At 38.2% G+C, this 19989-nt stretch overlaps 1 protein-coding gene and 1 pseudogene across 14 annotated transcripts in view; both read left to right on the top strand.

Moving 5' to 3' along the window:
- NREP (neuronal regeneration related protein) overlaps positions 1-18736 on the top strand; it is a 300569-nt gene extending 281833 nt beyond the window's left edge. For 6 of the 14 annotated variants that reach the window (XM_039848431.1, XM_039848430.1, XM_039848427.1 and 3 more), the window contains 4 exons: positions 9676-9718; positions 12218-12327; positions 12433-12510; positions 16985-17278. In XM_039848431.1, coding sequence (XP_039704365.1) covers positions 9676-9718; positions 12218-12327; positions 12433-12510; positions 16985-17110 — 357 coding nt within the window. In that variant the 3' untranslated portion in view covers positions 17111-17278. Of the gene's footprint in view, positions 1-9675; positions 9719-12217; positions 12328-12432; positions 12511-16984 lie in introns of all 14 variants that reach the window. The other 8 variants (XM_039848439.1, XM_039848436.1, XM_039848437.1 and 5 more) reach the window with 3 other exon arrangements.
- LOC120591044 (uncharacterized) lies at positions 942-1050 on the top strand (annotated as a pseudogene).
- Positions 18737-19989: the final 1253 nt, after the last annotated feature.

Here is a 19989-nt window from a genome sequence, read left to right as displayed (position 1 = left end):
TCCAGCAGCTTTGCAGTTTGTCTCAACAATCTGAGGTAGTCATGACAGTAGAGTATAATCCACTCTGGTTTGACAAAGTAGCGAAATCTTCATAAATAAAATTATTACTTTGTATTACCTTAGAATGGTTTCCAATCTAAGCTTTTTGTCTTAAATGTGTTAGGATTATCTAGCTGGAGATATTTTTAAACCTTTGGTTTTAGACCATTTTACTTTCATAGACTAAAATACAATTGTAACTCGTGTTCAAAAAGGAGGAGGAAGAAGAGTTACATATGAGAGTGTGGCCAGTGAAAGGAAAGTCTGTCCATTTTAAGCTGAAATTGGGAATCAGAGCCATTGATTGGAAAGAAAGGGAGAATAGCTGAATAGTCGCCATTAAAAGACGAGCCAGAGACTCATACCAATAAGTAATTAAAACAAGAGGGAGAGTCATAATGTGCACAGAAGTTTTGGTGCGGCTGCCCGGTTCTAGCTCTTTTTCCCTTCCCCCCTCCCAGCCCATACTCAGATCACCATCACACACCACTGTCCTTTGATGACTGGGGCAGGTAACAGCCTTCCTGTCTGAATTGTGTTTGATATCATTCCAGCAGGGAAAAGTACTGCAGTCCAGTAGCTGAACAGGGAGACAGCTATACAAGTTACTGTGTTTAAAATGGGTCTAGGCATTTTGAGGACACTTTTAATGGATAAAAGCAGTATCGGACACAGACCCGTTCTCAAATAGGAAAGAGTAGAAATCAGGAGAAGATATTGCATCTTTGGCAGCCCACATTCAGAACTCTCAAGGAAAAACTATAGTTAGTAGTTAGATGGACAAAACCTATTGACTAAGATCCTTATAAACATGACCCAAGTAAGAGATTGTTATTAAGTACTGTTTCATGCCCTTTACGAAGTCTAAGTCGTGGTAGTGGAAGTTACCCAAAAGACTTAGTGCCTATGGCCATGCCACCCTGAATGTGCCAGATCTCGGAAGCTAAGCAGAGTCGGTCCTGGTTAGTACTTGGATGGGAGACCACCTAGGAAGACCAGGTGCTTTAAGCGTTTTTTTAAAAAGGCTTAGTGGGACCATGACTTAAAATTCTGTTCTTTGAACATTTGCCAGGCAGTTACTGAACCTCAGTGTATCAGTGTAGGGGGCGGGGGTGGGGAGTGTGGGTTGGGGGAGGTGGTGGCAGCACACGATTGAACATTTAGTTTAGTGCCTGCTGCATTTTAGGGACTCAGTTAGTACTGGCCGAAAGAATGACTACTGTGCAGGAAATGGACCCACTATTTGAAACAGGCAACATCAGGGATTTCCAGTTGGTGTAGTTAAGAGAATTAGAACTTGAAAAGATGAATTAATTAACTAGCCCACTCCTTTCCTGAATAGATGTCCCAGGATATGGTGGCTTAGTTCTAAAAACACTTTTTTTGAAAAAAATGTGTCTGCTTTGTTGGCACTTCCGGACCAAACTAATGGGGCATACTCTTTGATAAGATGTTCGTTCTATAAGATTGAAAGCTACCTACCAAATATTCAATACTTCACAGAAAGTAAGTACTTAGTAAATATTTTTTGATTAATTGATTGGGTAATTGAGATTATATACCCGACCAATCCAATTAATATAGCATCAGAAATTCTGCCCACATCTTCTCTGAGCCCTTCTCATCTTCATAATTTTGATTCTTAATTACCTGTATTTGACTCTTTCCGAAGTCTGGATGCTCTGGACCATAACTGAGTCTCCATTTCATGCTGCCCTGTGGAGACTTGGGTCTAATTATACATCATAAATGCCCCTGGCCTTGGTTATTTTGCTCGCTTCTTGATAATAGAATCTTAAATTGTTCTGATCTTGTTACCAAGGTCTGGGAGCCAAGTCTCCACATCTTTTCATTTCATCTTCATTAAGCCTATTTCTTTTTTCTTTTCTTTTTTTTTTTTCATGAGGACTGCTTTTTAAACTTTAATTTTATTTTATGAGGCTTAACCGTCTACACTGTCACAATCAATTCAATCAGAAATTCAATTAAATTTGCTCTTTGGCATCATAGAAATAATTCATCTGATAATTAATGTGAATTTTTACTAAATTGATCAGCTGTTCTTACGTTGTTTAGACAAAGCCAAAGGAGCAACACAACTTTGACTGTGATTAAGTGTAGTACTCCACATGTAATCTGAAGATCAAATGCACTTATCTTGTTATTTGCTACCTGGTATCTTCATGATAGTAGTAACTAATAATTGGCTTGTTACCCATCTCCATTTTTCCATTTTTCTAGCTTTAGAACTGTCTACATTTCTACTACATTAATTAAGAGTTTCCAAGTAGAGTCAGGTTAAACTTGTTTTTCTTTCTGAATTACCATTCGTAGTAGTTTACACACTGCCTCTCTGGTCTGATAAGTGTTTCTGTTCTTTCTCTTCGACTCGATCACTTTTTACTTTTATGTAGTGTATGGTTTGTCTATCTTCAGATCATTGATCAAAATAAAATTTTAATTCTCCTGTAAGCAGTTTGTTTTTAAATTGACTGAAATTTTGAAAAGTAAACTTATGGTGAACATGTTTCAAATGCATCTCATGAAAGAAAGATATTCTGAATTAGATTGGCCGTTGCTAGGTCATTTGAGAAAGTGTTTGAGTACGCACTTGGGGGTTGTAGTAAAACGATTCGGCTTCTCAGCAAACACCCTTTGCAATTAGCTTTAGTGATTACTGGATATTTGTATCGTGCTGAACATTTCCTTCCATGGAAAACAGAGAAAAGACAAAACTCTGATAACCAATGTTGCTTGAGTTTAATTAGATCCAGAATCCTAATGGAGCCAAGACGAAGTTGCCGCTCTAAGAGTAGTCTTTCCTCAATAGCCATACAACACATGAACATGGAGGCGCAAACCCTCGGTGCCCTCAAACACTGCTATTTGTTTGTTTGTTTGTTTGTTTGTTTAGGCAAATTATTTTTGAAAGGCAGCTATTTATCAGAAACACAGGAAGCAGAGCAACATATATTTTTGAGAAAATTACTCTTGACAGTAGGTATCAGAAGTCCATCTAAAGTACATCACAAGGGCACTAAGCAGAGATGCTCAACAGCTGGGGACATTGAAAACTGGCCCCAGCACTCAGGGGCCTCATGGCAGCATGTCAGGTGGCTTTGGGGAGGCAGAGATCGATATTGACAGACTGTGTTCTGTTAGAGGAGAAACTGGGTTTGAGTCTTGTCGTCCCCATTTTTTTTTTTTTTTTGCTTTTGTGAACTTGGGCATGCTCTCTGACTGCTCTCCCTGAGCATTCTCACCTAGAATGGTGAGGATGACGACAATGACAGCTAACCAGATCCACTTACTTATGTGTCTGATCCCGTTGCCAGCACTTTACATATACTAATGCATTTCATCCTTGAAACGGCACTGAAAGGATTAAATGAGGGCACCTGGAAAACATGCCTAAAATTTAAAAATTAATAAAAAAAAAATAACAAACTCTGTGTGCATTTCCACAGAAAATTGTGGATCCCCAAATTTATACACTCTGCCTGTGTGGGTTCCAACAAGTCCTGTGTATCACTCATAGTTCTCTTCTGTTGGAGTAGTATAGTTTTGATGATTGGTGTGCAATGGAAGGAAGACAAAAAGCTGAGGTTGAACTATTCTCCTTCTGGAGGATGCAGTCAGGACTTGGAATAAAGGTCTGAGTTTCCATTACTGTCTTTTGCATGTCAGTTAGCGTATGTGATCCCTTTTCCAGGGAACTTAGCCTCCTAATTTGGCATTCTTTTTGCAGTTGTCTTCGCAACTCTTGAGATGTTTGTTTCTTCCGTGACTCCCAGCCCTGAAACACCTTAGTGATTTGATTGGCCGCCTTAGGTCTTCCCTACTTCCCATGGTACTGCCTGGCTGAGCCCTACTTTGAAGGCTCCACACAGTAGAGTTGAAAATCCAGGTGGTATACAGAGCACAGCTATCCTAATCTTATTCTGTTCCTCTTGTCCTTGTAGCTTTTGCAGTTTTCATAGAAGATAGTTTATTGGAAGCCTTTTAGTGTCCTCTTTGTGACCTGAGCACTTATAGCATGAGGATACAGATCTGGCTATGTTTTTCCATTTTTTTAAACCAAGCTTTTTATGAGATAACCAACTAGCCTCTGATTTAAACCAATTTTAATGATATCCTCCCACAACAAAAACTACTTTCTCTCCAAATTCGGTGATCTGTTATGATGCTGTTCTATAGTAAAGATATGTCGGTCTTTAAATGGCTAAGACAATGCAAGACGAGCACTGAACTGTGAAATGACTTTTACTAAGTGCTAAGGGATTTGCCGCTGCCAGCAGAAGAGGGTGCACTGATGGAAAGAATGAGTAGTTTCTTTTGGAATGAGCGCTTTGGGAGAAAATGCACACTTTCTGGAAAGCTCAGTCTTGCACATGTCAGCAAGAGGAATGCTTTGAAATGTCCACAAACTTCTCAAAAGCAGACTGGCTATCTCATCATCCACTTAGACTAAGAAAAATTCAAAATCCTTATATCTAGATAAAGATAGACCTATCTCACTGGCCTTTTATTGAGGGCTTTAACAAAAGACATCTGATTTTTGAAGACTTGTTCTTCCATGTTGCTGGTAAAAAATTTCATAAGATTTTAATGGATAACACGGTAATTTTAGGATAAGAGGGGGAAAAATAGCATTCTTGGTGAATAGAAATCAGACTTCTTATAGTTATTTGAAACCCAGCATACCTAAAATTATTCAAACCAGCTAATAAAAGCAAGTCGAGATGTTTCCTATTAACCTTGGAATGTGCTTGGAAAAAGTCCTGCTAACTCCAGATGTCCACTATTGGAAAGCATATCAACAGCAGTACTCTAATTTGTGGCAGAGAATACTGTTCAAAAATTCACAAGTGCAGTTTAGTGTGTCAGGGCACAATATTATTTTCTTTCTTTCTTTCCTCCTTCTCTTTCACCTTAAAAGTAGGAGAAACATTGCAAAATGTAATGTTTTTAATCTCTTGATTGCAAATGAAAACCAATTTATATAAAGGAATAAGGTGGTCCAGACTTGGAACTCAGATGTGTTAAGTAAATATTTACTCTGGTTCCACTCCAGGGAGGTAAAAGATTTTATTAACATATTTGTTGAGGTCATGAGACAGAGAAAGGCTGTCTTTATTATGCATGCCCTGAGGCCTTGCTGCTAGTTAACAAAGGCCGTATTTTTTTCTGCTGAAAAGAACAAATATCTTGTTTTGTGGCCTTTACTTTTTATTGTTCATTCACAAACTACTTAATCTCAAACCAGAGCTTTCAAAAGCTACTTTATTTTTTCTCTTTGTTAGTGAAATCTCTTCTTAGATATCCTTTATGAGATTTGTTTCCAAGCTTTACTCTTGTATTTTTTCTTCTGGTTTACTTTGGGCTGTTATCAGCTCTTTGTACTTTGTTTTGTCTTCATAACTGAAAAGAAAATTCTCCCATTAAAATCTAGATTTGAAGTGGTGAACTTTATTCCTTGAGTCCAGTCCACAGTTTGGCTGTGATTATTGTACCAGGCTGACCTCCAGCCCAGTGGAGGGCCTCTTGGCAGAAATCTGAGAATTCCTCGATCAGTAACTCCCTTTTTTGGATTTATGGAGTCTTTAGGTGGATTGCTTTGTGCTAAGCATGTTCTTCTTGGAAAGGAATGAGGCTGGTATGAGAGGAGGAGTTTTCTCAGCACAAATGCTTGCAGCTAACTTCTGTGTTCACCAGGCTTGAATTACCCAGCTGCTACTGCACCTCGCCTTGAACCATGTACCATCAAAGCCCTGAAAAACTCACATCGTGAACTGTTTTAAATAGTGGTGAAAAAGCAAAGTTGGATAGTGTTGTTAACCTTTTGTGGCTTGCTCCTGTCTTGATTCATTGCTCTTCTTGAAAATCTTTGCTATTATTCTTAAAAATCAAATTTCAAAAGACTCAGCAGCCAAACAGGCAGAATATTATATTGTGGAAGAGAGTGACTGTGAAAGTTCTTTGTGCTGACGATTAATTTCACTTGTAAACACTTTCATTTTGTTGCCAGGAGATTTCCTTTTCTTTTCTCTGCCTAGTTGAAATTTAGAAATAAAATTCTACAGCTGTCAGGTTTGCATATATTCATCAGAGGCCTCTCAAGATGGCCTCACAATGAGCAGTGTGAATTTAGAAGATTCCACTATTAAGGTCTTCACAGCTTGTTTCAGACACCCCATCTCACAAAGTAAAGAATTATAAATCTTTGGCCTGCCTGGCACATAATGTTGGATGGTAACATAATCTGCTGTATAATATTAATAAAACATGAACATTTTCTGTGCCCATAGTGGATCTGTGCACCCAAAGCAAAGCTAATGCCAATAGGCTTAACCAGTTTGTGAGCTGTCACCATCTTCCTTATTGAACCACAGTTGTTTCCCTTCCCCCATTTGTACAGGTTAAGGACTTGTCAGGCCATGGAAAAGCCAGTGTCAGCAGGTGTTATAATACAGCACTGCCCTAAAAAGGCCATCCTTTTCTTTCTGGCAGGAGAGCATTTATGGCTAAGTGTTTGTAATGCTTTCTCTGTAATTACCCATTGTTACCACAGCCAGCTTCTGTGTGCATGTGTGTGTGTGTGTATTTAAATTAGGTCACTGCATGTTTCAACTAGTTCCCAAATGAGAATGTTTGCCAACTTAGGCACTAACACTTTTATTCTGTTTTCTAGAATGTGCAGAGGTTACATACATTATCTGAATCGCTCAGTGTTCTGCTCGTTTATCTCTTTGTCTTCCCACTGCAATGCATTTCCTTCATTGCTAGCTTCATCTCCAAGCAGCATTCACAGAGTTAGGCAGATCTCTAAGACTAGGTCTCTAGAGACAGTGCATCATCTTTTGGCACCATCTAATCATTGATGTAATGCTGTTCAGGGAAAAGGATCCTTGTAACTCATTTATGGTTTCAGTTTGCATTCTGTCCTCTCACATGACCAGCAACACCTGGGAGCACAGTAGCTCTTGAGGGAGATTCTCAATAGCACCACATCAAAGGGGATTTACAGAAATTGAGTGTGTAGATGCATGTAAATTCCCCTTGTATAACAGTGCTAGGTTACACAGCCTCCTAGCCATTTAGATGGAATAGAACATGCAGATACATATACATAGTACATGTGCAGACACACACATGCTCTTTAATTGGCAGAGAGATTATGAAATGTACTCCTTTGATGCTTAAAGTATTAATTATGCAGGTTGGATACCTGCTGCCCTAGTCTGCTTTCCTAATTGGTGACTTAACCTGTCCTTGTTAAGTTATAAGAGGGCCATGTATGTGCATTCCTTAATCACAGAGAACTCTACCAAGGATAGAAAATAATATTATAATTGTGGTCATTAATAACCAAGCCATGCAATATATTCATAGCAGATTTCAGCGAAAGTATGTTAATCAGTTAAGCAGCATATATGTATGTGATGTATTTAGACTCTGAATAAAGCCACGACTTTGCCTTTGAGGATCATTCTCATATAAGTCTCCTCAAAGAAATATTGTAAATGAAGAGAGGCATATACAAATTTGGAAACAAGTAGTAAATAGATACAATTCAAATTTTACATGCAGTATAAAGTGCTAGGAAACATATCAATTAGATTGATTCTGTACACACTATTAGAAAATAAATAGCAAGTTTTGAAATGAAAAGCTTAAAAGGTTAAAAAAAGAATTTAAAGGATTATCTAATTTGCATTTTTTTAGAAGCTTGGAGAAGTGGTCTCTGATTTTCCCCACAAATTATTTTTCTAATTTGAACACCAAGTAATATCCATTGGCAAGATAATTAATTACCTTATAGACTTAAAAAAGTGAAGTTATTTTGTATGATGCATTGTCCAAAGAATAACAAGCCTCAAAAGAAAGAAGGATTTAAAAAGGTAAAAATCATGAGCATTTTATTTTTAACTTGGATGCTGTGATAGACAATTGAAACTTAAATAGCCATCCATCAAATACATTTAAGAGAATCAGTAAGAAATAGTACATTTTCACCATAAAACTGTAGGTTTAAATATATAGTGGGTTTAACTATATTAAGTATACTCGAAAGCAAAAAATTGGTTTTACCTAAGAGTTATTCATGGATATTTAAATACATATCTATCATGATTAGTGTATTTAAACAAATGTAGTTCTTCATGTCAGTTCTGTTGTTTTTAAACATAGTTGTCAGTGATATAAATATAGCATTGTAGAAAAAGTCACATTAACTCATATATTCAGTGACAAACATAGACACTCAAACTACCCTAGAATTCAAGCAAAACCTTTGCATGTCATGCAATTTAAAACAATAAAAAATTTTTCCCTTTATATTTTCCAAATGCTCATGTTTTCTTAGTTGTTGAGGGTATAGCTTGCTTCTCTGTTTTCTCACTTCTGGAAAAACAGTGTTCTGGAGGGTTTTGAGGACTTTACTTGAGCAAGAACAAACAAATGCTGCTTTTTTCTATGGAAACAGTTTTAAAAGGACACATACTTCTCTTGTGAAGATCAAGGCACACTTTGGCTTACTCATTTAATACGACAGCAGTTTTGAAGTATTTCCATGTGGATTGCCTGCATTGCTTACATTTTTGAGATGTACACCACTACCACGAAGAGAGAGAGAACTCGGTAAAGTTTATAAAGGAAAAGGTTAATTGTTCATGAAAAACACAAACTTGAATCCAGAAAAAGGAATGACTGTAATATAGTTTAATATAGTTTAATAGTTCAGAGCAGCAGTTGACTAGTTCCGAGAAGAATTAAGTTTTAACGTCCAGCAGGAACAGAAGGACTCCAGAAAGACAGGTCAACTTAGTCCTGTTTTCTGACACACATGTTATCAATACTCAAAAGCCTCAGTTACAGGGTCATTGTCGGCTCCCAGTATTATGGACTGGGTTAAAAAAAAACTGGGGCACAGCAGCCTGTGGAGTCACAGCTTGTGGGATCACTCCCAGATCCACTCACTGCTGCCTCCATCTCTTCTGTTGACAGTGCTACTAGATGCTTTGGTAAATGTTGGTTTTGTTTGTTTGCCATTTGATACGTGTTCCAACAGCTATTTGACATAACCTATACATCTCTGTTTTGTTGTTGTTGTTGTTGTTGTTTTAATGCACTTAAAGCACACTGTATTAGTTTGAGGGCTGTCAAAGTACCAAGACTAGGTGGTTGAAACAGTAGAAGTTTATTTTCTCACAGTTCCGGAGTCTAGAAGTCTGAGGTCAAGGTGTTGACAGGGTTAGTTTCTCCTGAGACTCCTCTCCTTGGCTTGTAGATGGTCTTCTCCTTGTTTCTGTGCGTGGTCTTCCCTCTGTGTGTGTCTGTGTTCTCATTTCCCCCTTTTGTAAGGACATCATTCCTTGGATTAGGGTCCATCTTAAAGATCTCATTTTAACTTAATCACCTCTTTAAAGATTCATCTCTAAATACAGTCACATTCTGAGGTGCTGGGTGTTAAGACTTCAACATATGAATGGGGGCGGAGCACAAACCAGTCCATAGCACACACTTTTAAAACGATCTTTTAGAGGGTCTGTCACCCCTACTGCACACTCCTCCCACCCCCTCAATTTGAGCTTTTAGAAAGCAAGCCCTATTATTTTCTCTTCTTGCAATTCCCAGAACCTAAGTGTCCAGCACATTGGAGGTGATTCACAAACTCTTGGTGAGTGCACGATATCTTTTCTCTTAAGACCTTCATTTTAGAGTCTCACAACACCACAGGTATAAGAAAGAACAAAGTTGTAATGTAGGTATCATATAATTCCAATAATCCAGCACCTTTTTCCAAAACCTAAAAAGGAAGTTTAAATATTCTATTTAGATACCATGTCCAGGAATATGCTCAGTTCTTAGAGACCAGCCAAGCAGGTTTTAAGAATGTAACTGAGACTCCTCTGTTCTTGCCATTTGGGGCTCAAAAGTTCTGATTCTGAAGGAGACTGGAAGAATTTACCACAAGGCCAAAGTGACATTTACTTTTCTTAAAGTATACAATGATTACTTTATGACTCAAACACTAAAAAATGCCTAATTAGAAATGCCCCTCACAAATCTGTGGCTAAAATTAATATGTTTCAAAAGAACAAATTTGAGGTAGGTGGGGAAGTTTCCTCAGTTGTGGGTTTTGCTATCAGATACTCGTGTTCCTGAGTTCTTTGGCAAAAAATCACTGACTGTTTTTCTTAAAAAAGGAAAGTTAGAAAAACAAATTGTAATAATAAGTATAATTTCTGAGACGCAAGCTATTTTTTTCTCTACAAGTCAGACTCGGGTAGCTTTAGTATTGATGCTTTGAACCTAGAAGTTAAATGCTAAAGCAGTGTGATTTTGTTAAAATAGAATATCACAGAAAATCATAAGAACACAGACATAACGTTTACTTGATTTTCCTTTTCGTTGCATCCATATGCCTACTAGATTTTTACATATATTTTTATCAGTGTTTTCGGTTTACAATGGAACTTTGTTTCTCACTAATATGTGTACTATTTTTAATGTACTCGAAGCATGCTTTTAAAAGTAGTAATGTAGATAATGTAATCATCTTATATCTATTTATAGTAAGTGAATTTACAGTTGCTCCCAATTTAGGGTCTCATAAAATTAAGCCCAAACTGGGATTTTGTATGCTGCAACTTTGTTTTAAGCTAGTGTATTTTAGATTGCAATTTTGTTTTCTTCACCCATTCCTGCCTAAAAGGAATGTCAGGGATGGTTGTTTGTCCCAAACAAGGTAGATGGTAGAATTCTCCCAGAAGGAGCTGGTGCGAGCTGGGGAAAGCTGAGCAAGAAGAAGGAGGTCGGGGTTGGGGGAATCACATGGCCAGAGCAGACCCTGTACAAAGTCAGAAAATAGGTCCAGTTCTTGCAAGATAAACTCTCAAATATTTAAGACCTAAATCTGTGTGGTGGCTATGAACTTGTGTAATTCTGAGAAACGGATGGTAGCTAGTTTGCATTCTGGGATAATTCAAGATCATGGGGGTAGTGGGAAGAACCAAAGTTTAGAATCTGGAAACCTGGTTTGAGTTCAGTTCCGTTCTACACTAATTATGACTTTGGGCAAGTCGGGTGACCTTTTTGGATTTCAGTTTCCTCATCTCAGTAATGATAAGACCTATTCATGGGCTTGTCATCAGGATAAATTAGGTGATATATGCAAAGCTGCTTTGTAAATTGGGATGTGCCATAAATGTTACTGGAGGAGAGCGATATTACTATCCCAGGAATCAGCATAGTCATCCACATTTGCTACCTCAGACCTCAGGATCAAATGGATTGATTGGGACATTGAAGACGTTGTGGTTAACCCAGTAATTAGGCTACCACATCTAGTACTTCCCAAAACAGAAACAACACGTTAAGTCTGTTAAACTATTAATGATGTGTGATTCTTTCTATTATTTATTAAATGTGATGCATATTTGTAGCGTTTAGAGAATCAGATCTGGAGGGGGTCTTAACAATTTCCTCCTCTCTCTTCGAGCCAGGCTGTATCAAATGCGAATTAGCCCTGAATTAGGTTGTTACATTCTGTATCTAAATTTCTTAAAGAAGATTTGGCATTTTTTCCCTCTCTAAATTCTCTTAGTACTTCAATAGTTCTTATGCCAAGTTCTTTCTTATAGCTGACCTAAATCTGTAGTTGTAATTTAAGTCCTAATCCCCTACGCCTGTCTTTATTGGAGATGGAGAACAGCTGGTCAGCAAACTTCTTATGATAATAAATCTTTGTATATTTAAAGAAGAGTTACTCAGTTTGACTCACTCTCCCCACCTGCCCCCGCTGCTGCCCCCACCCCCAAAATCATCAGTTCGTATTCTCTGAATCATTCATGGCACTGCTCCCCATCTTCCTGCCCCTCTCCAGTAGCTACAGAGACTTGAAGAGAATGCAGGCTGCTTCCTCCTTTCCTCTCTTATGCTTTGTGAATAATTTTGAGTCTTCTGATAAATGATTAGGATAACCCCAAGAGTGTTTGATAGGTACATGGCACATTTATTTCATAAATATGAAATTTTACAAGAGTATTTATCATGGATTGCTTTGAAAGTTAGGCCTCCCCAAGTGCCTTAGTTTGCTCAGCCAGTCATGCCATGAAGCTGCCACTTGGCGTGCTGGAGATAACATTGATTGCTATCTCTGCTCTATTGGACTTAGTCTATTGGACACTGACTAAACCTCTCCTTAGTGCAGCAAACATTCTGAAGCACACTAACAGTCTGAAAGAGTTGATGGGCTTCCCCATGGCTCAAAGTTGGAATCAGGAAGTAAGTAACAATTGAGGAGAATTGAGCTCATTAAACTGACCGTTTGTGGTTTCAAAGTGGATCCTGTTTTTAATCTGAATGTGTGTGCTTTTATGTCTCTTACAGGTTTATTACCCGGAGCTCTCTGTCTGGGTCAGTCAAGAACCATTTCCAAACAAAGAAATGGAGGGAAGGCTTCCTAAGGTAAGATCCTTAGCTACTATTTTGGATTTTTCTTTTTCAAATTAGAAGCAATTTTTTAAAAAGCAAACTTACTCATTTTTTATTTTAATATCCATTATAGTCTACTATAATAATCCATTAATTTGATACTATTATAACCTTGGAAATAACATGTACTAAAAAAAAAGTCATATCTTAAAATCCTATGACTCTTAAAGTTCACATTATTTTCCTTTCTTAACAAATCCAAAGTCCAAGGCATATTTTCATATAAGATTATGGAATCAATGTACATTTTACAGATTTTTAATTAGTTTGTTCCCTTCCTGGGTAGATAAACTTAAATGTGTTGCTCAAACTAAAAGATATCTTAAAAGGATAAGAATGATGACAGTTTTGTCAGGTAATAATGCCTGAATGTCTGATAAGATTACCCATGAAACAAAACAGAAGGAACATTTAAAAAAAAAGAAACTGTTATGTTCTTTTTAATTTTTATGCTTAAAAATATTTCCTATAAACATGTTTCATTGTTCTGACATCTTAGATATGACAGTTCTCTGCCTTAAGAAAATTTGTAAAATTTACATTCTAGATTTGCGTACCATTTCTGGGGAAAACAACAACAAAAACATTGAAAAATATATTTACCAGTTTTTACTGTACATACATTTGCACTGCTTGTTAGGGTAAATGTCCATTTGACCTTAAACAAGAGGATTGTACTTTTTACCACTGACTTGCTGATTTTACAATTAATAAAGAAAAATAAAACCTATTGAAAATAAAATTAACATTTAAAAATTTCATATGTGTAATTGATGAGGCCTTCCCAGCTAGTACTGATATTTCAATACTTGAAAAGCTCTTATTTACCCTGAGTGATTTCAACAATACTCTTTTACTGACAAGCAGAGTTTGAAGAGAATGTGTCAACTGGCAGTTTGCACTGAAAGAAAATTCTAAATCACATTTAATTTTTTAGAGAATTTCTGAAGGTCACGGTTGAAATCATTGGCAGGAAAGTAGGTGAACAAAATGATTTGGGCCCTGCCTGAGCTCCATTTGCACTGATCTTGTAGAGTTGGAGTGGAAGTGAGCTAAAACGCTGGAGCTTTACTTAAAATACACCTACGCCCCATCATCTCACCACCATCATACCACTGGCATCGGCATTATAACTCAAAGCATTCTTTACTGGCTAGTTCAAGGTGTAATTCCCCTGAGTAGCAGTGGGGAAGACATGATAATGGAAAGTGCTGGAGAGACTGTAGTCTTCATTAGTTCTTGCCCCATTCAGGCATCCAGAGGTCCTCTCTTTGATACTGGTGATATCAACCAGAGGAACAAGACTAGGTAAATTCCTCAGTGAGGTCAGTAGTGCCTCCCTTTCCTCCTGGAAGGCCAGTCCAGGTCCTAGGCCTTGCCTACAATGAGGTATGCTCCAGAGGATTGGCACAATGGATTCTGTGATTCAGGTCTTCTGTTATTTTAAGTTCTTTCCTCTCTAAGTACATGAATAGTATCTTAAACATAAGATATTTATCCTATTTCCAGCGGTTTCTTTCCGGAAAAGCACATCTTAAGAAAGCAATTGATTATTTTTTTTCAATAAATAATTACTGAACACCTAAAAGAAAAGGAAGGAAGGAATAGAGGGAGGGAGGGAAGGAAGGGAAGGAAGGAGGGAAAGAGAAAGGAAAAAGAATGCATAATAATAAGAAAAATAATCCTGACTTATTTGGTCCAAGGCACATTATTGAATAACTGGGGAATTCATATACTAATAGCCATCAGCAGAGAGGGCCATCCAACCTGAGGTAGCTCAGCTGTAGGCGCGTTCAAGAGCCCTGGTCTGTGGGAGCCACTGGACACATCTGTTTCCCTTCCTTCAGCCTTCTAGATTACTCAGGTTCCTCAGGAAGCAGGAAGATGGGATTATTTTTGCCTGAAGTCTTGTAAGGCTTCACTTGTGGAGAAGTAAGATGTTATTGTATCCCCTCTTGTAAACACCTTCTCCCCTTGCTGTAGAAGCCTAAAATTCTTTTAGAGGGAGCAGGAAAACTTTGTTTATTTATTTATTTTAATGAGGGACAGGAGGTTAGGATTGAAATCTAGTAAATTCTAGCCTCCAAAAAGAGGATGTGCAGTACTTACCCCTCAGGAGCTCCTCTCCCCCACAAGCATGTTTTGGGTCATGGCCCCTCAGGCTGCTTGAGTAGCATATCTCCCTGCGTGAGTGACGCCATTGCCTCGCCATTGTCCATTTGTACTTCCTTGTCTCCTGTACAAGTTAATTTAGGGCGGGATGGGCAGAGGATGTTTTTTGTCTCTGTTTTAATCTTTGCAGGCTTAAAGTGTAATAGGTATACTCAAACTGTATTATGCACTCAGAACGTGAATAATAAATAAAGACATGAATGTTTGGGAGCCTCAAAAGAGAGAAAAAATAGTAAAAATGGTAAATTCTAATTTGAAATAATCTTCACATTTTTTTTTCTTCCCAAATTACCCAGATCCCACTTCATTTGTTTCTCCTCCCCCAACAACCAGTTAGTATGGTTCAAAATTGTTGGTTCAAAAGCTCTTCATTTCATTTTGTTGTGTATTTTCTGTGGAGGTAAAATATTAGTAAGAATGAGATCAATAAAGAGACAGACTGATGTTCTATATATTCACTTTTGAACAGAATAAGTCTGAACTGAAATTAGCAATTTTAAGCATAACCATGTACAAAGTGTAGTTGTTGAGTGAAATAATGTTTATGAACTTTTGATTTTCCTTCCTGGCCTGTGACAATTAGCAGCCATTGAACTCTTCACTTGTCCAGAACCCGAGTTTGTCATATTTTGAACCATACTAACTGGTTGTTGGGGGAGGAGAAACAAAAATTATTTTAAAGGTACCAGGATTACAGTGAATTTCTTTCTTTTTTTTAATCTTGAAATTGCATGCCAAAATTTCAAGATTGAAATTATTTTACAACTGAAAGGAACTGCCAAAAATAATGCTTTTGGAAATTTATTTAGATCCTTAAGTGTGTGAGAGTAATGAATTATATTTTAATTTTCTGGTTTGGTCCTATTGGTATTTAATGGTATCAAAACAACCTCTAAATCACAATCTAAGACTTTAAAGTATACATTATAGTATACATACTGAGTGGATTTTATATACACCCTACAAAATGTTGTATGCTCTCAAAGTCTGAGGTTTTTAAACACAAAATTTAGGCATAGAAGATGTTTAATATGAAAACTCTATACGGTAAATAATACTTCTTAGACTTGGATTATCTGTTGCATTTAGTTCACCCTAAGGCTGCTGAAAACATTCAGTTCAAGTTGTTCAGAAGTTCTCGATTTCTGAATTAAAAAAAAAATTCAGATGTGATCGTTTACATATCACAATGCAAGGTTATCACTTTAATCCAAGTATTTATATCCAGTCAAATTAGCTTATTAAAAATGTCCTGTTAGAGCATGTGGCCTCAGCAGAAAGAAAATAAAGATCTTTTAAAACCACAATAGGAATTTTTTTTTTTCAAGAAAACTGCAGTTATTAATAATTTGTCTAAAAGAGAAACTTGACAGATCAGTATTTTCATATCTGATGGGGACGTACAGTTTTATTCATGGTGAAGTAAGTCTTCTGTCTGATATCATCCCTTGGCAAATGGACTTCATTGTCTTGTCCTCTTGCTGTTTGTTTGCAATGGTGAGCTTCTCCCCAAGGGTTTTGGACAGATCGCCTGTCACTCTGAGGTTGGGTTATTCTAGTCAGAAATACAGGAACCTCACTCATCAGGATTGTGAGGACAGACTTAGGATAAACCCCAGTCAGTCCAAAGTAGCTGAATCTCTCTTCTGGCCTGAGTTCACACTGCCGTCCTCTGTCCTGCAACTCCACCCAGCAGCCCCACACTATTTCCTTCGCAAACACTCTTCCACCTCTGATCTCCACTTCTGGTTCTACCGTGAGGCCCGCATGTACTGTGCCAGTGCTTATAGAATAAACCACACATAAATTACCTTTGTGCAAGTTGCGATATGCTCTTAAGTATTTTTATTATATATTAGAAAATAATGACCCTAATCCACTATAGCTATTGAACCCTTTTTTAAAAATGTATTAATACTCCTACGAGCACCTCTCAGCCAGCCTAATGCCAGGCCCTATCTGATACTAAAAACTGTCCTCAGAAACCTGACTCTTGGAGAATGCTGCCTCTTACGTGGCTGGGTACAGCCATTAGAAACGCACTTGATTCTACTGAAGCCAAGGCAGCTAGTGTTTAATTACTTCATGCCCCCACAGACCTAATATTTACATTCAGGTGAACTGTGTTTAATATGTAAACTCTGTTTGCAAAACATCGAGAGTTCAAGGATAAAAGGCGGGAGGGAGAGGCAAAAATTTTCAAATGGTTTCAGAAGCATAACTGTGTCTCTCTTTTGTGTGTGTCTGTTTGTGTCTCGGCCCACCTGCTTTTCAGGGAAGACTTCCTGTCCCAAAGGAAGTGAACCGCAAGAAGAATGATGATGCTGAGGCTGCCTCCCTGACTCCACTTGGCAGCAACGAACTCCACTCCCCAAGAATTAGTTACCTCTACTCTTTTTAATCATAACACCTCCATTTGTATTACATATGGTGTATGGGTATTGATGAGGTCATGGTATCATATATGGGATTTTTTTCTGTGTAAATCATCAAGTATAAGAAGAAACTATGGGACTCTGAGCCTTGCTTTAGAGAATTTACAGTGGACAAATAGGTATCATCAAACCAGTTTTTAATCATTCTGACTCAAGTGAAAACGCTCAGAATTTCACACTGTGAATCCACGTTTACAACCCTTACAGGTGGGCCTTCAGGCCTGGTTCTCTACGACGATGTCTTCCACAACTCAAACTCCCACTGCTCTCACACAACCGGTCCACTCCTGCCTTGTCACTCACACAGCTCCCGACTGCTTCTTGCAGAGGCTGAGAGTCCCCATTTTTTTTTTTTCATTTAGATGTAACAAACCTAGTAGTTTATGTTCATCAATTGTCTGTATATCTCTATATTTTATCCATGTACTCTTTTGATGTATAGAAGTAGTTTGAAACTCATTGTTTCCTTGTGGTAAGTGACCGAGATGCTGCCACAGGACCTGAGACACTGATGAATGGTGCTATTTTGGACTTTCAACATGCTCCTTGGCGAGGTAGCTCTGATGGAGTTATTTTTTATTTCCATGTTCTAAGAAGGTGTTGGTACTCTGTTTCCCTGAATGTTGTTCTCTAGACTGGATTGACTTGTTTTCCTTGTGTCTTCAGTGTGGCTTTCTTCTTCAGCATTGTAGGTTGAGAGAATGCTACCAGCGAGAGTGTAAGAGACTCACGTCTCATTGGCTGGCACTCACGGACACGCAGGCACTGGAGCGGGAGCAATCACAAAACTGTAATTTACTTACCAAATCTTTTCCTTTCAGTAGTCTCGCCTGCCTAACTTAGAGAAAGAAAAGCAATAATTTGACAGGCGTTTTTAGGTGTCTCTCTTGGTTCTTTTTGTTTGGAAGACTGGGGGGGAAAAGGGCAAACTCTTTTTTAATAAATGCCCTCTGAAAAAAAAATCCAAAAAACTGGCATCTGAGTAGGAATATGAAAATGACACCCTTCCCAAAAATTAGGTTGGAAAAAATGTCTTTACAAAATTAACAAAAAAAAAAAAAAAATAGGCAGAGCACACGTTTTCGGCAGTTTCAATACGCAAGGCGTAGATCTTACATTTTTGTCCTTGCTCCCAATGGAATGGATAAATAAACAAATCAGAAATACCATCTACTCATGGAATGTTGTTGTGTTAGCCAGTCTGAAAGCCCACCTTAATTTTTATATAACTGTCTTTTAGCTCTTCCTTTGACAGGGCAGGCTCTGTTCTGAACTGTTCTGCTTCTGACTGTTAAACATCGATGACGCATGCGCTGCACTTCTTCGTTCTCTTCTCGCTCCCCCATTGGCCTGAGTTTCTCGTGCATTTCTCCTCTCCCTCCTTTGTTAGAATAGGTATATCAGCTGTGTAAATAGAGCAAGAAAACAGTATTCTGCATCTGTGGCATTTATGTAGAGTTGCAGTTGTGTACTGCTGAAAATGCAGGCTTTTGTAACAATGTGATCTTTACTGATGCACTCATGACAAGTACCCAATGTATTTTAGCTATTTTAGTAGTATTTGTTCAATAAATATACAAGCTGTAAGGTAACCGGCTTAGCTTGTCATTGGAAAGGCCTACTTTGGAATGCTTTCACTGGTTCATGTTAATTCATGTGTTCTCAGAGCCCCAAAAGTAGACTCAAGGGCAAATATCAAAAAGGATAGAATCAGCTCTGCCTTTCATGCATTTTCCCTTATGAGGGTTTTATGAGATTAGGGGCTAGGCAGTGGTTCATTAGGATGGTATTTGCAGAGCCGCCTCTGGATACAAAGAAGAATTAAACTAAAACTCTTATTTCTACACATTTTCCCACACACCTCAAAACTTATTCTTTCTTACTCCTTACCATTAAGACCCACTCTGTGGTGTTCTTTATCCTTGCCAAAAGATACATGTTCAAACAAAAGGCTTATGCTTGTAAGATGATAAAATTTTGAAGTAGGGTTTTAAGTCATTAATTTATATGTGCTCATCTACCTGGAATCTAGCAGATGATGAGATGGCATCGCTAGAACCTTCTGGAGCTCTCATGTGACCCTGAAACCCTGCAGTCGGGAGGGTCCCGCTCTCTCGGTGCATGAGAAATGCCTGCTGCTCTCTTCCCGTCTATCATGAGGGTGCAACTTCAACTGGAATTACACACAAGTTGCTGAATAGGCTGGTTGGGGTCAGATATTTGAGTTTCACCTGAGCAGAGGCTAAGGAACAGACCCTGAGATAAGAGCCGGTGAGAGAAGGGAGAGGAGCAAATACGTGCATGGCCCCAAAGTGGGAACTCAGCCTCTGGAGAGTGGGGATCGGACGCCTTCTGCGAAAGCTTGGGTCTTGAGCCGTGTATGTGTGTATCAGAAAGGACTTCTAAATTGGGGAGTTATTTTTTGAAATTGATGCACATCTTAGATTTTGGTGAAGTTTCCTATTTACCCTCAACTTTTAACCTAATTAAGAGAAAGTAGCCCAGGGCAGAACTAAATACCAACTGCCTACCAGAATTTGTTCAATCTGAAAGAAATTCTTAAAATGGAGCCACCACTACCTCTTTCAGTAATCCCACCCCATGATTAGTATTTCTGGATGTTAGAGAAGGTCTTAATTACCTTTCATCTTAGAAATAGTCACTTTTCCTTGGCCAACAGGCTCCCATCATCTTTGTTATCGCAACTGTGAGGGGATACATCTTGCCTTTTGCCCTTGCTAAACAGAATAGAGAAAGGTGATGAGGCCAGGTGGGGGGAATGGGAGGTGGTATGGTCTGGGTTGCTTTATGCCCATCTAATTGGTTTTTATTGCCACATGAAACA

Source organism: Pteropus medius, unplaced genomic scaffold (assembly GCF_902729225.1).
Source record: "Pteropus medius unplaced genomic scaffold, Ma_sr-lr_union100, whole genome shotgun sequence".
Classification (NCBI taxonomy): Eukaryota; Metazoa; Chordata; class Mammalia; order Chiroptera; family Pteropodidae; genus Pteropus; species Pteropus medius.
Note: the sequence above shows the minus strand (reverse complement) of the source record. Positions and strands in the feature narration are given on the sequence as shown.